Genomic DNA, 16,353 nt, shown 5'->3' with positions numbered 1-16,353 from the left:
GAGACAGCAATGGTCTTGGCTCTTTATCCCTGCACTTGTTACTTCCTTTTAGTGAATTCACCTCCTTTGGCAAGACCATACTGTCTCTGCCTGATATCCTTGATATTCAATGCTCTGTTATAACATCTACAATAATAGCTTCAAACATTTTTCAGTGATTGATATCAAACCAACTGGCCTGTAACTTTCTGCTTTCTCCCTCTGTTCCTCTCTTTTGAGTAAAGAATGAAGAATGTTCTTTCGGAACATTCTTTGATTGTAATGAATTTTCAAAAATTGAAGCCAATGTATTAAGCCCCTGGGATGAAGCCCATCAGGACCTGGGCACATGTCAGCCTGCAGCTCCCTCTATTTGCTCACTGCCACTTACAGTCATAGAGTCATAGACATATACAGCACAGAAATAGACCCTTCAGTCCAACTTGTCCATGCTGCCTAGATATCCTAAATTTGTGGCCGGCACGGTGGCACAGTGGTTAGCACTGCTGCCTCACAGCGCCAGAGACCCGGGTTCAATTCCCGCCTCAGGCAACTGACTGTGTGGAGTTTGCACATTTTCCCCGCGTCTGCGTGGGTTTCCTCCGGGTGCTCCGGTTTCCTCCCACAGTCCAAAAATGTGCAGGTTAGGTGAATTGGCCATGCTAAATTGCCCGTAGTGTTAGGTCAAGGGATAAATGTAGCGGAATGGGTCTGGATGGGTTGCACTTCGGAGGGTCGGTGTGGACCTGTTGGGCCGAAGGGCCTGTTTCCACACTGTAAGGAATGTAATCTATTTCCATTTGCCAGCACCCGGCCCATATCCCTCCAAACCCTTCCTATTCATATACACATCCAAATGCCTCTTAAATGTTCCAATTGTACCAGCCTCCACCACATCCTCTGGCAGCTCATTCCATACACGTACCACTCTCTGTGTGAAAATGTTGCCCCTTAGGTCTCTTTTATATCTTTCCCCTCTCATCCTAAACCTATGCCCTCTAGTTCTGGACTCCCCCACCCCAGGGAAAAGACCTTGTCTATTTATCCTATCCATGCCCCTCCTGATTTTATAAATCTCTATAAGGTCACCCCTCAGCCTCTGATGCTCCAGGGAAAACAGCCCCAGCCTGTTCAGCCTCTCCCTGTAGCTCAGATCCTCCAACCCTGGCAACATCCTTGTAAATCTTTTCTGAACCCTTTCAAGTTTCACAACATCTTTCCGATAGGAAAGTGACCAGAATTGCACACAATATTCCAACAGTGGCCTGACCAATGTCCTGTACAGCCGCAACATGACCTCCCAACTCCTGTACTCAATACTCTGACCAATAAAGGAAAGCATACCAAACACCTTCCTCACTATCCTATCTACCTGCGACTCCACTTTCAAGGAGCTATGAACCTACACTCCAAGGTCTCTTTGTTCAGCAACACTCCATAGGACCTTACCATTAAGTGTATAAGTCCTGCTAAGATTTGCTTTTCCAAAATATAACATCTCACATTTATCTGAATTCAATTCCATCTGACTGTCCTTGGCCTATCTGATCAAGATCCTGTTGTAATCTGAGGCAACCCTCTTCGCTGTGGCCTCCTCTATATTGGGGAGACAGGCCGGCTACTTGCGGAGCGTTTCAGAGAACACCTCTGGGATACCCGGACCAACCAACCCAACCACCCTGTAGCTCAACATTTCAATTCCCCCTCCCACTCCACCAAGGATATGCAGGTCTTTGGACTCCTCCATCGTCAGACCAGAACAAAACGACGGTTGGAGGAAGAACGCCTCATCTTCCGCCTAGGAACCCTCCAACCACAAGGGATGAACTCGGATTTCACCAGTTTCCTCATTTCCCCTCCCCCCACCCTGTCTCAGTCAAATCCATCGAATTCAGCACCGCCTTCCTAACCTGCAATCTTCTTCCCGACCTCTCCGCCCCCACCCCAGTCTGACCCATCACCCTCACCTTGACCTCTTTCCACCTATCACATTTCCGACGCCCCTCCCCCAAGTCCCTCCTCCCTACCTTTTATCTTAGCCTACTGGACAAACTTTCCCCATTCCTGAAGAAGGGCTTATGCCCGAAACGTCGATTCTCCTGTTCCCTAGATGCTGCCTGACCTGCTGCGCTTTTCCAGCAACACATTTCCAGCTCTGATCTCCAGCATCTGCAGACCTCACTTTCTCCTCAGCTTCTGTAATAAATCTTGCTTTAATTGTGGGGAATTCTGGTGAGACAGCATCTGGAATATTATGTGGATTTCTGATCTCCTTTCCACGAGACCATAAGAAATAGGAACAGGAGGAGGCCATTCGGCCCCTCGAGCCTGCTCCATCATCAATAGGATCACGGCTGATCCGATATTCCTCACACCCACTTTCTTGATCTAATCCTCGATTCACTGACTATTCACGAATCTATCTACTTCTGCTATAAATGTACACAATGAGGATAGGAATATACATAGAGATTGACCAGACTAACCCTGAGATGGTGGGACTGTCCTCTGAGGAGAGATTGAGAAAACTGGACCTGATTTATCTGGAAATTGGAAACGTGAGAGGGATCCCATAGAAATTTAAAACTTTCTTGAAAGACTGGCAAAGCAGATACAGAAAGGATTTTCCCCCTGTTTGTGGCCAGTATCTGTCCCTCATTGCACAGAGGGCTGTGAAGAGTTGCGGTGAGTCTGGAGTCATATGCAGGCCAGACGAGACAGATTTCCTTCCTTGAAGCACATGGATGAGCCAGATGAGTTTTTATGACAATTGACAGCATGGTTGCCATTGGGTTCACTTGTTATTCACAATTTAGAGTCATACAGTCAGAGAGATGACTGTATGACCTGTACAGCCGCAACATGACCTCCCAACTCCTGTACTCAATATTCTGACCAATAAAGGAAAGCATACCAAACGCCTTCTTCACTATCTTATCTACCTGTGACTCCACTTTCAAGGAGCTATGAACCTGCCCTCCAAGGTCTCTTTGTTCAGCTACACTCCCTAGGACCTTACCATTAAGTGTATAAGTCCTGCTAAGATTTGCTTTCCCAAAATACAGCACCTCGCATTCATCTGAATTAAACTCCATCTGCCACTTCTCAGTCCATTGGCCCATCTGGTCCAGATCCTGCTGTAATCTGAGGTAACCCTCTCCATTGTCCACTACATCTCCAATTTTGGTGTCATCTGCAAACTTACTAACTGTACCTCTTATGCTCGCATCCAAATCATTTATATAAATGACAAAACATAGAGGTCCCAGCACCGATCTTAGATTACTTAGATTACTAAGTAATGACAAAAAGTAGAGGAACCAACACTGATCCTTGTGGCACTCCACTGGTCACAGGCCTCCAGTCTGAAAAACAACCCTCCACCACCACCCTCTGTCTTCTACCTTTGAGCCAGTTCTGTATCCAAATGGCTAGTTCTCCCTGTATTCCATGAGATAGAACCTTGCTAATCAGTCTCCCATGGGGAACCTTGTCAAACGCCTTACTGAAGTCCAAATAGATCACATCTACTGCTCTGCCCTCATCAATCCTCTTTGTTACTTCTTCAAAAAACTCAATCAAGTTTGTGAGACATGATTTCCCACGCACAAAGCTATGTTCACTATCCCTAATCAGTCGTTGCCTTTCCAAATACATGTACATCCTGTCCCTCAGGATTCCCTCCAACAACTTGCCCACCACCGAGGTCAGGCTCACCGGTCTATAGTTCCCTGGCTTGTCTTTACCGCCCTTCTTAAACAGCGGCACCACGTTAGCCAACCTCCAGTCTTCCGGCACCTCACCTGTGACTATCGATGATACAAATATCTCATCAAGAGGCCCAGCAATCACTTCTCTAGCTTCCCACAGAGTTCGAGGGAACACCTGATCAGGTCTTGGGGATTTATCCACCTTTATGCATTTCAAGACATCCAGCACTTCCTCCTCTGTAATATGGACATTTTTCAAGATGTCACCGTCTATATCTTCCATATCCTTTTTCACAGTAAATACTGATGCAAAATACTTGTCTAGTATCTCCCCCATTTTCTGTGACTCCACACAAAGGCTGCCTTGCTGATCTTTGAGGGGCCCTATTCTCTCCCTAGTTACCCTTTTGTCCTTAATATATTTGTAAAAGCCCTTTGGATTCTCCTTAATTCTATTTGCCAAAGCTATCTCATGTCCCCTTTTTGCCCTCCTGATTTCCCTCTTAAATATACTCCTACTGCCTTTATACTCTTCTAAGGATTCACTCGATCTATCCTGTCTATACCTGACATCTGCTTCCTTTTTCTTCATCAAACCCTCAATTTCTTTAGTCATCCAGCATTCCCGATACCAACCAGCCTTCCCTTTCACCCTGACAGGAATATACTTTCTCTGGATTCTTGTTATCTCATTGCTGAAGGCTTCCCACTTTCCTGCCATCCCTTTACGTGCGAACATCTGCCCCCAATCAGCTTTCGAAAGTTCTTGCCTAATACTGTCAAAATTGGCCTTTCTCCAATTTATAACTTCAACTTTTAGATCTGGTCTATACTTTTCCATCACTATTTTAAATCTAATAGAATTATGGTCGCTGGCCCCAAAGTGCTCCCCCACTGACACCTCAGTCACCTGCCCTGCCTTATTTCCCAAGAGTAGGTCAAGTTTTGCACCTTCTCTAGTAGGTACATCCACATACTGAATCAGAAAGCTTTCTTGTACACACTTAAGAAATTCCTCTCCATCGAAACCTTTAACACTATGGCAGTCCCAGTCTATGTTTGGAAAGTTAAAATTCCCTACCATAACCACCCTATTATTCTTACAGATAGCTGAGATCTCCTTACAAGTTTGTTTCTCAATTTCCCACTGACTATTGGGGGTCTATAATACAATCCCAATAAGATGATCATCCCTTTCTTATTTCTCAGTTCCACCCAAATAACTTCCCTGGATGTATTTCCGGGAATATCCTCCCTCAGCACAGCTGTAAAGCTATCCCTTATCAAAAATGCCACTCCCCCTCCTCTCTTGCCTCCCTTTCTATCCTTCCCTTGTAACATTTGTATCCTGGAACATTAAGCTGCCAGTCCTGCCCGTCCCTGAGCCATGTTTCTGTAATTGCTATGATATCCCAGTCCCATGTTCCTAACCATACCCTGAGTTCATCTGCCTTCCCTGTTAGGCTCCTTGCATTGAAATAAATGCAGTTTAATTTATTAGTCCTATCTTGTCCCTGCCTGCCCTGACTGTTTGACTCACTTCTGTTCTCAGCTGTACCCATCTCAGATCGATCTCTTTCCTCACTATCTCCCTGGGTCCCACCCCCCACCTTACTAGTTTAAATCCTCCCAAGCAGTTCTAACAAATTTCCCTGCCAGTATATTAGTCTCTTTCCAATGTAGGTGCAATCCGTCCTTCTTGTACAGGTCACTTCTACCCCAAAAGAGATTCCAATGATCCAAAAATGTGAATCCTCCTCCCATACACCAGCTCCTCAGCCATGCATTCATCTGCTCTATCCTCCTATTCCTGCCCTAATAGCTCGTAGCACCGGGAATAATCCAGATATTACTACCCTTGAGGACCTCCTTTTTAAATTTCTGCCTAACTCTCTGTAATCTCCCTTCAGAGTCTCAACCTTTTACCTTCCAATGTCGTTGGTTCCAATGTGGACAATGACCTCCTGCTGGCCCCTCTCCCCCGTGAGAACATTCTGCACCCTCTCTGAGAAGAAAGTGAGGACTGCAGATGCTGGAGATCAGAGCTGAAAATGTGTTGCTGGAAAAGCGCAGCAGGTCAGGCAGCATCCAGGGAACAGGTATGCCTGAAACGTCAATTCTCCTGTTCCCTGGATGCTGCCTGACCTGCTGCGCTTTTCCAGCAACACATTTTCAGCTGCACCCTCTCTGAGACATCCTTGATCCTGGCACCAGGGAAACAACACACCATTCTGATTTTTCTCTGCTGGCCATAGAAACGTCTGTCTGTACCTCTGACTACAGAATCCCCTAACACAATTGATCTCTTGGAAGCCGACGTACCCCTCGTTGCATTAGAACCAGTCTCAATACCAGAAACTTGGCTGTTCGTGCTACGTTCCCCTGAGAATCCATCACCCCCTACATTTTCCAAAACAGCATACCTGTTTGAAATGGGGATATCCTCAAAAGACTCCTGCCCTCGGTGCCTACCTCTCTTACCTTTCCTGGAGATAACCCATCTATGTGACTGTATCTGAGACTTTCCCCCCTTCCTATAACTGCCATCCATCATATACTGTTGCTGTTGCAAATTCCTCATCGTTTCTATCTGTCTCTCCAACCGATCCACTCGATCTGATAAGATTTGCAACCAACAACATTTATTGCAGATATAATCCGCAGTAACCCTTAAACTCTCTTTAAACTCCCACATCTGATAAGAAGCACATATGACTGCAAAGGCCATTTTTGCTCCTTCACAATCTACAGACCCAGAAAATACACCATCCTATTCCTCTACAAACACTGCCCCAGGTTAAATTTATAGTTATGGCTTATATTTTAAGTTTAATCAAGAAACATATCTCCAAAAACATATAATCAAGAAAGAACCCACTCTCCTCACTACTGCAGACTTTCTGTAGGCCATACTTAAAACAATAATTAACTTATCTGATTCTGTGCTGTGAACTTTGCCCAACAGTTCCTCCAAGGTCAGTTGTGAATTTCACTGTTTGTTAATTTTTCCAGATGCACTCCGATGTCCAGTGATGCATGAATTCAAACAGCAAACGCGGTAACTGTGCAGGTTCTCTCTTTCTCTCTGTCTCTCTCTCTCTCTCCTGCATTGACCTCACCATGTGCTTCCTTTGTCTGTTCTTCTCCCTTTTAAAACTGCTGTTGTTTTGACTTTTATCTTCCAAAGTTCCAAAACAATGCAACAGCATATAAAACAGTAATTGCTGCTCCTGCAATTCGAGGAAATCACCTCCAGCACCTAAAATACCTCAAAAAAGGAGTAGCTGTTACAGCCAGAGAGTTTTCCCGTCCTCCATCTTGGATTACCCAGAATCTGTTTCAAACTTAAATTTAAAATTCACAATCTGCAATGGTGGGATTCAAAACCATGCTCCCAAAACATTAACTTGGTTCCCAAGATTACTTAAAAAAACGTTCTGATGAAGGGTCGCTGGACCTGAAATGTTAACTCTGCATTCTCTCCACAGACACTGCCAGAGCTGCTGAGTTTCCCCAGCAGTTTCTGTTTTTGTCCCTAGATTACTAGTCTGGTGACATACCACTACACCAACGCTTCCCCATTCAGTGTATTCTGAAATATCCCATTCAATATTAGTCACTGCATCTCTATTAACCTAATTTACCAGCTCATTTTAGCCAGCTCTGCTTCCCCACCCTCATAATTGCTCATATTTAGGCTTTAAACACTAGCCTTAGCAACATTGTTTTCTCCAACAAACTGAATATAAAATCCACCGTATTCTGAGCATTACTCCCCAGAGGTACCTTCACGACAACGTCATTAATTATTTCTACCTTATTGCACAATATCAGGTCTGATACAGGAGGCTCTGTTGACTCCAGACTATGCTGAGAGTGCGGTGCTGGAAAAACACAGCAGGTCAGGCAGCATCCGAGGAGTAGGAACATAGAACATACAATGTTACAGCACACTCCAGGCCTTTTGGCCCTCGATGTTGCACCAACCTGTGAAAATAATCTGATGCCCACCTAACCTACACTGTTCCATTATTATCCATATGTACGTCCAATGCCTGTTTAAACACCCTTAATGTCGGTGAGTCTACTCCTGTTGCAGGCAGGTTGTGCCACACCCTTCCTCCTCTCTGAGTAAAGAAACTACCCCTAATATCTGTCCTAAATCTATCACCCCTCAATTTAAAGCTGTGTCCCCTTGTGTTAGCCATCACCACCCGAGGAAAAAGGCTCTCCCTGTCCACCCTATCTAACCCTCTAATTATCTTATACATCGCGATTAAGTCACCTCTCAATGTTCTCTCCAACAAAAACAGCCTCAGCTCTCTCAGCCTTTCCTCATAAGACCTCCTTTCCATACCAGGCAACATCCTGGTAAATCTCCTCTGAACCCTTTCCAAAGCTTCCACATCCTTCCTATAATGTGGTGACCAGAACTGCATGCAATATTCCAAGTGCAGCCGCACCAGTGTCTTGTACAGCTGCAGCATGACCTCATGGCTCTGAAACTCAATCCCCCACCAATAAACACCAACACAGTCAACGTTTCCGGCAAAGGATTCCTGATGAAGGGCTCCTGCCCAAAACATCGATTCTCCTGCTCCTCGGATGCTGCATGACCTGCTGTCCTTTTCCAGCGCCACTCTCTCAACTCTGATCTCCAGCACCTGCCGTCCTCACTTCCTCCTCCAGACTATGCTGTCCGTGAGACTCTATTCCAAAGTTTTATGATCTCTTTATCCAATGTCTACCTTTATCCATTTGACATTTTCAAATTAAAATGATAAAGATTAAAATTCCCCTGACCTTCGCTGTACTTTGCTGACAATCCCCCTTATTATTTCTTCCTGTATATTCCAGTTTACCATCTGGTTACTTTTAGAGGACCTGGACACCTCTCTCCCAACTGACCTCTTGGCTTTATCCTTCTCATCTCGACCCAAAACACTTCTCTGTCCAATTTTTCTGGGTATACGACATCCCCATCTATTGTGTTAATGCCGTTATTGATTGAATCAGCTCACCATGTTTCCCCAGCTTCCTGTCCTTCCCATATGTCCTCTACCCCTCCAAATTCAGGTCCCATGACATTGCCACACTGCAATCAGGTCTCCCAGATGTATGTCCTCATTTCTCCTTGTGCTTTCAGTTCCTGCTCACTGTGTTATTGAGGCTGGCTGGGAAGTGGAATGGGACTGAAACCATGGCCTGGTTTTCCAACCCTTCCCCTGTATCTCCATCAAAAAGGGATCAGGACACAACCGCTGAATGTGGGTCAGGCTGCAGGTTTTATCCCAGTGATCACAGCCATGTTCACGGGGTGGAGAGGATCACCATATTCTCTCATCAGTGACTGGACAGGAGATTCCCTCACCATGGGCCATGGAGCTGCATTAGGGGTCAAGGTCAGGGTTAGGGAGCTGCATTAGGGTCATAGTCATGGTCAGGGTCAGGCAGCTGCATTAGGGTCAGGGTCAGGGAGCTGCATTAGAGTCAGGGTCAGGGTTAGGGAGCTGCATTAGGGTCAGGGTCAGGGTTAGGGAGCTGCATTAGGGTCATAGTCATGGTCAGGGTCAGGCAGCTGCATTAGGGTCAGGGTCAGGGAGCTGCATTAGAGTCAGGGTCAGGGTTAGGGAGCTGCATTAGGGTCAGGGTCAGGGTTAGGGAGCTGCATTAGGGTCAGGGTCAGGGTTAGGGAGCTGCATTAGGGTCAGGGTCAGGGAGCTGCATTAGAGTCAGGGTCAGGGTTAGGGAGCTGCATTAGGGTCATAGTCATGGTCAGGGTCAGGCAGCTGCATTAGGGTCAGGGTCAGGGAGCTGCATTAGAGTCAGGGTCAGGGTTAGGGAGCTGCATTAGGGTCAGGGTCAGGGTTAGGGAGCTGCATTAGGGTCAGGGTCAGGGAGCTGCATTAGAGTCAGGGTCAGGGTTAGGGAGCTGCATTAGGGTCATAGTCATGGTCAGGGTCAGGCAGCTGCATTAGGGTCAGGGTCAGGGAGCTGCATTAGAGTCAGGGTCAGGGTTAGGGAGCTGCATTAGGGTCAGGGTCAGGGTTAGGGAGCTGCATTAGGGTCAGGGTCAGGGTTATGGAGCTACATTAGGGTCGGGGCAGAGTTCGGGAGCTGCATTAGGGTCAGGGTCAGGGAGCTGTATTAGGGTCAGGGTCAGGGACAGGGAGCTGTATTAGAGTCAGGGTCAGGGTCACGGAGCTGCGTTGGGTCATGGTCAGGGTTAGGCAGCTGCATTACAGGTCAGGGTCAGGGTTAGGGAGCTGCATTAGAGTCAGGGTCACGGAGCTGCATTAGGGTCAGGGTCAGGGTTGGGGAGCTGCATTAGGGTCAGGGTCAGGGTCAGGGAGCTGCATTAGGGTCAGGGTCAGGGAGCTGCATTAAGGTCAGGGTTAGGGAGCTGCATTAGGGTCAGGGTCAGGGTCACGGAGCTGCATTAGGGTCAGGGACAGGGAGCTGCATTAGGGTCAGGGTCAGGGTTAGGTAGCTGCATTAGGGTCAGGGTTAGGGTCAGGGACAGGGAGCTGTATTAGAGTCAGGGTCAGGGTTAGGGAGCTGCATTAGGGTCAGGGTCAGGGTTAGGGAGCTGCATTAGGGTCAGGGTCAGGGAGCTGCATTAGGGTCAGAGTTAGGGAGCTGCATTAGGGTCAGGGTCAGGGTTAGGGTGCTGTATTAGGGTCAGGGTCGTGGAGCTGCATTAGGGTCACGGTCAGGATTAGGGAGCTGCATTAGGGTCACGGTCAGGATTAGGGAGCTGCATTAGGGTCAGGGTCAGGGTTAGGGAGCTGCATTAGGGTCAGGATTAGGGAGCTGCATTAGGGTCAGGGTCAGGGTTAGGGAGCTGCATTAGAGTCAGGGTCACGGAGCTGCATTAGGGTCAGGGTTAGGGAGCTGCATTAGGGTCAGGGTCAGGGTTAGGGAGCTGCATTAGGGTCAGGGTCAGGGTTATGGAGCTACATTAGGGTCGGGGTAGAGTTCGGGAGCTGCATTAGGGTCAGGGTCAGGGTTAGGGAGCTGCATTAGAGTCAGGGTCAGGGTTAGGGAGCTGCATTAGGGTCAGGGTCAGGGTTAGGGAGCTGCATTAGGGTCAGGGTCAGGGTTATGGAGCTACATTAGGGTCGGGGTAGAGTTCGGGAGCTGCATTAGGGTCAGGGTCAGGGAGCTGTATTAGGGTCAGGGTCAGGGACAGGGAGCTGTATTAGAGTCAGGGTCAGGGTCACGGAGCTGCGTTGGGTCACGGTCAGGGTTAGGCAGCTGCATTACAGGTCAGGGTCAGGGTTAGGGAGCTGCATTAGAGTCAGGGTCACGGAGCTGCATTAGGGTCAGGGTCAGGGTTGGGGAGCTGCATTAGGGTCAGGGTCAGGGTCAGGGAGCTGCATTAGGGTCAGGGTCAGGGAGCTGCATTAAGGTCAGGGTTAGGGAGCTGCATTAGGGTCAGGGTCAGGGTCACGGAGCTGCATTAGGGTCAGGGACAGGGAGCTGCATTAGGGTCAGGGTCAGGGTTAGGTAGCTGCATTAGGGTCAGGGTTAGGGTCAGGGACAGGGAGCTGTATTAGAGTCAGGGTCAGGGTTAGGGAGCTGCATTAGGGTCAGGGTCAGGGTTAGGGAGCTGCATTAGGGTCAGGGTCAGGGAGCTGCATTAGGGTCAGAGTTAGGGAGCTGCATTAGGGTCAGGGTCAGGGTTAGGGTGCTGTATTAGGGTCAGGGTCGTGGAGCTGCATTAGGGTCACGGTCAGGATTAGGGAGCTGCATTAGGGTCACGGTCAGGATTAGGGAGCTGCATTAGGGTCAGGGTCAGGGTTAGGGAGCTGCATTCGAGTCAGGGTCACGGAGCTGCATTAGGGTCAGGATTAGGGAGCTGCATTAGGGTCAGGGTCAGGGAGCTGCATTAGGGTCAGGGTCAGGGAGCTGTATTAGGGTCAGCGACAGGGAGCTGTATTAGAGTCAGGGTCACGGTCAGGGTCACGGAGCTGCATTAGGGTCAGGGACAGGGAGCTGCATTAGGGTCAGGGTCAGGGTCAGGGTCAGGATCAGGATCAGGGTCAGGGTCAGGGTTCAGTTGGCTCTCCTAATCCATCCCTTAGTTCACTATGCTGTACATGTATACTGATCCAGGAGCAGTGCCGCATTGGAGGTCCATGCGGTGGCTGCATGTTCAGGTCAGTGGACATGGTTCAGACGTCAGACTGGATAAGCCTGGGTTTGACCTGCTGATTGTATGACTGTGTTTTTTCTCTCTCTCTCTCTCTCTCTCTCTCTCAGCTTGATTCCAATGAAGATGATGAGAGAATGGAAAGAAATGTTCTTCCTTGGCATTCCCTTCTATGAGCAGCCAATCAGTAAGGCCCAGTCTGAGAGGGAGAGTTCAGCAGATGCAGTGCAGCAGGAGCTCATGGCCATGTTAAACACCCAGGATTATGAGGATTATAAGGTACAGCCCAGTCATTGTCACCATCGACAGGCAGCCAGAGGAGTGAAGGGGTGTGTGTGTGTATATATGAGTTTATGTGTCTGTATGTGTGTATATATGTGTGAGTGTGTGTCTGTGAAGGTGTGAGGATATTAGATTAGATTAGATTCCCTACAGTGTGGAAATAGGCCCTTCAGCCCAACAAGTCCACCCCAACCCTCCGAAGAGCAACCCACCCAGACCCATTCCCCTACATTTCCCTCTGACTAATGCACCTAACACTATGGGCAATTTAGCATGGCCAATTCATCTGACCTGCACATTTCTGGACTGTGGGAGGAAACCGGAGCACCCGGAGGAAACCCACACAGACTCGGGGAGAATGTGCAAACTCCCCACAGACAGTCGCCCGAGGCTGGAATCTAACCTGGGACCCTGGTGCTGTGAGGCAGCAGTGCTAACCACTGAGCCACTGTGTATGTATGATTGTGTGTGTGTGTGTCTGTCTGTGTGTGTGTGTGTGTGTCTGTCTGTGTGTGTATATGTATATCATGAATGTGTGTGTGTGTTTGTGTGTATATACGTGTGTGTGTGTCTGTGTGTAAATACGTGTGTGTATGTGTGTGTGTACATGTGAGTTTGTCTGTGTATGTGTGTGTGTCTGTGTATATATATGTTTGAGTGCATCTGTGAGTATGTATATGTGTATGTGTGTCTGTGTGTATACATGTGTGTGTATGTGTATATGTGTGGATATGTATGAGTGTGTCTCTGTGTGTGTGCTTGTGTGTGTGTGTGTGTAAATGTGAGTCTGTGTGTATATACGTGTGTGTATGTGTGCATGAAACTCAGCACATTTTTTTTTAGTATTCACTCATGACTTGTGCCCAATGACTGGCCCAGTAATTATTGCCCGTCGATAGTTGCCCCTTGAGAAGGTGAGGGTGAGCTGCCTTCCTGACCCACTGCAGTCCACGTGCTGTCGGGTGACCCACAATGCCCTGAGGGAGGGAATTCCAGGATTCTGACCCAGTGATAGTGAAGGAACGGGCGATATATTTCCAAGTCAGGATGGTGAGGGGCTTGGAGGGGAACTTGCAGGGGGTGGTGTTCCCATGTATCTGCTGCCCTTTGCCCTTCTAGATGGAAGTGGTCATGGGGTTTGGAAGGTGCTGTCTGAGGATCTTTGGTGAGTTTCTGCAGGGTATCTTGTAGCTGGTACACACTGCTGCTACTGAGCGTCGGTGGGGGAGGGAGGGGATGTTTGAGGATGTGGTGCCAATCAAGCGGCTGCTTTATCCTGGATGATGTTGAGCTTCTTGAGTGTTGTTAGAGCTGCCCCCATCCAGGGCAAGCGGGGAGTATTCCATCACCCTCCTGCCTTGTACCTTGTAGATGGTGGACAGGCTTTGGGGAATCAGGTGGGGAGTTACTCACCACAGTATTCCCAGCCTCTGACCTGCTCATGTAGTCTCTGCACCTATGTGGTGAGTCCAGTTAAGTTTCTGACCAATGGTAATCCTCAGGATGACGATAGGGGGTGATCCAGTGACAGTAACACCACTGAATGTCAAGGGGCGGTGGTTAGATTGTCTCTTGTTGATGATGGTCATAGCCTGGTATGTGTGTGGCACAAATGTTACTTGTCTCTTGTCAGCCCAAGCCTGGATATTGTCCAGATCTTGTTGTATTTGAACATGGACTGTTCCAGTACCTGAGGAGTTGTGAATGGTGCTGAACATTATGCAATCACCAGGGAACATCCCCACTCCTGACCTTATGGTGGAGGGAAGGTCATTGATGAAGCAGCTGAAAGTGGTTGGGTCGAGGTGTGGGACTCCTGCAGAGCTGTCCTGGAGCTGAGATGACTGACCCTCCACAATCATCTTCCTTTGTGTCAGGTATGACTCTAACCAGCGGAGAATTGCCCCCTGACACCTACTGATTCCAGTTTTGCCAGGGCTCCTTGATGCCACACTCAGTCAAATCCAGCCTTGATATCAAGGGCTGTCCCCCTCCCCTCCCCTCTGGAATCCAGCTCTTTTGTCCATGTTTGACCCAAGGCTGGAATGAGGTCAGGAGCAGCCATGATGCCTGTATCACTGTGAACTTGCGTCTTTGAGGGTCTGGGTGTCTGACAAGGCTGGTCACTGGGAGACAAGGGCTAGCCTCCACCATCATGGCTGATGACTCCTTTACATAACCCCATGACTGAGGCAGGACATAAAGCCATGGAGTCATAGAGATTAGATTAGATTAGATTAGATTCCCTTCAGTGTGGAAACAGGCACTTGGGCCCAACCAGTCCACACCGACCCTCCGAAGAGTAACCGACCCAGACCCGTTTCCCTCTGACTAATGCACCTAACACTACGGGCAATTTAGCACGGCCAATTCACCTGACCTGCACATCTTTGGACTGTGGGAGGAAACCGGAGCACCCGGAGGTAACCCACACAGACACTGGGAGAATGTGCAAACTCCACACAGTCAGTCGCCTGAGGCGGGAAATGAACCCGGGTCTCTGGCACTGTGAGGCAGCAGTGCTAACCACTGTGCCACCGTGCTGCCCATGTAGAGAACAGAAACAGACCCTACAACCCTAACTCATCCATGCTGACCAGAAATCTAGTCCCACCTGCCAGCACCCAGCCCATATCCCTCCAAACTCTTCCTATTCATATACGCATCCAAATGCCTCTTAAATGTTGCAATTGTACCAGCCTCCACCACATCCTCTGGCAGCTCATTCCAGACACGTACCACCCTCTGTGTGAAAAAAAAACTCTTAGGTCCCTTTTAAGTCTGACCCCTCTCACCCTAAACCTATACCCTCTAGTTTTGGACTCCCTCACCCAGGAAAAAAACCTTGTCTATTCACCCTATCCATGCCCGTCATGAATTTATAAACCTTATAAGATCACCCCTCAGCCTCTGGGAAAATAGCCCCAGCCAATTCAGCCTCACCCTATAGCTAAAACCCTCCAACCCTAGCAAGATCCTTGTAATACAAGTAGACACAATGCAGCTCATTCTGGGCCAGAGCCATGGTGGAGCCGATGTTGGGTCTCCTGAAGGTGGGGTTCCATCTGTTTGCATTGTCTGGGGGATGACCTTACAGCATTCTTCAGAAAAAATGTGGCATATAACTGGAGCAAGCAAAGGGAGGTGGTTATTGATGCTGAGAAACTGTGAGAGTGAGAGCAGGCTTCCAAAGAGCAAGCTGAGGACATTGAGCAGGAGGAATATCACCTTCTGAGGCACAATGAGTTGAATAGGACTTAATTCACCCTCAGCTCCAGTTGATGTGAGTTGGGTACAGTGATCACTTGTTGACTGGATGACCTGGATGAAGGGACTGGAGCATTCTGATGAAGTTTGTCAATGATACGAAGTTAGGTGGACAGGCAGGTAGTACTGAGGAAGTGGGGAGGCTGCAGAAGGACGTAGACAGTTTGGGAGAGTAGCCCAGGAAATGGCTGATGAAATTCAATGTGAGCAAATGCAAGGTCTTGCACTTTGTAAAAAAGAACACAGGCCTGGACTATTTTCTAATGGTGAGAAAATTCATAAAGCCAAAGTACAGAGGGATCTGGGAATGCTATTCGAGGATTCTCTAAAGTTAAACATGCAGGTTGAGTCCGTGATTAAGAAAGCGAATGCAATGTTGTCAATTATCTCAAGGGGGTTGGAATATAAAAGCACTGTTGTGCTACTGAGACTTTATAAAGCTCTGGTTAGGCCCCATTTGGAGTACTGTGTCCAGTTTTGGTCCCCACACCTCAGGAGGGACATACTGGAGCGTGTCCAGCGGAGATTCACATGAATGATCCCTGGAATGGTAGGTCTAACATACGATGAACAGCTGAGGATCCTGGGATTGTATTCATTAGAGTTTAGAAGATTAAGGGGAGATCTAATAGAAACTTACAAGATAATACATGGTGCAGAAAGGGTGGACGCTGGGAGGTTGTTTCCGTTCGGCGGGGTGACTAGGACCCGTGGGCACAGCTTAGAATTAGAGGGGGTCAAATTAGAACGGAAATGAGGAGTTCTTCAGCCAGAGAGTGGTGGGCCTGTGGAATTCACTGCCACAGAACGCAGTGGAAGCCGGGATGTTAAATGTCTTCAAGGCAGAGATTGATAAATTCTTGATCTCGCAAGGAATTAAGGGCTACGGGGAGAGTGTGGGTAAGTGGAGTTGAAATGCCCATCAACCATGATTGAATGGTGGAGTGGACTTGATGGGCC

The 16,353-nt window shown here is 48.2% G+C and overlaps 1 protein-coding gene across 1 annotated transcript in view; it reads left to right on the top strand.

Moving 5' to 3' along the window:
- Window positions 1-16,353, top strand: part of spef2 (sperm flagellar and cilia associated 2) — an 894,484-nt gene that overhangs the window by 63,608 nt on the left and 814,523 nt on the right. Inside the window, exon 10 of the mRNA XM_087994173.1 lies at window positions 11,955-12,123. Coding sequence (XP_087850299.1) covers window positions 11,955-12,123 — 169 coding nt within the window. The remainder of the gene's footprint in view (window positions 1-11,954; window positions 12,124-16,353) is intronic.

This window comes from Chiloscyllium plagiosum, unplaced genomic scaffold, assembly GCF_037043375.1.
Source record: "Chiloscyllium plagiosum isolate Xiang-an unplaced genomic scaffold, Cpla_swu_hap1 HiC_scaffold_2, whole genome shotgun sequence".
NCBI classification, from domain to species: domain Eukaryota; kingdom Metazoa; phylum Chordata; class Chondrichthyes; order Orectolobiformes; family Hemiscylliidae; genus Chiloscyllium; species Chiloscyllium plagiosum.
Note: the sequence above shows the minus strand (reverse complement) of the source record. Positions and strands in the feature narration are given on the sequence as shown.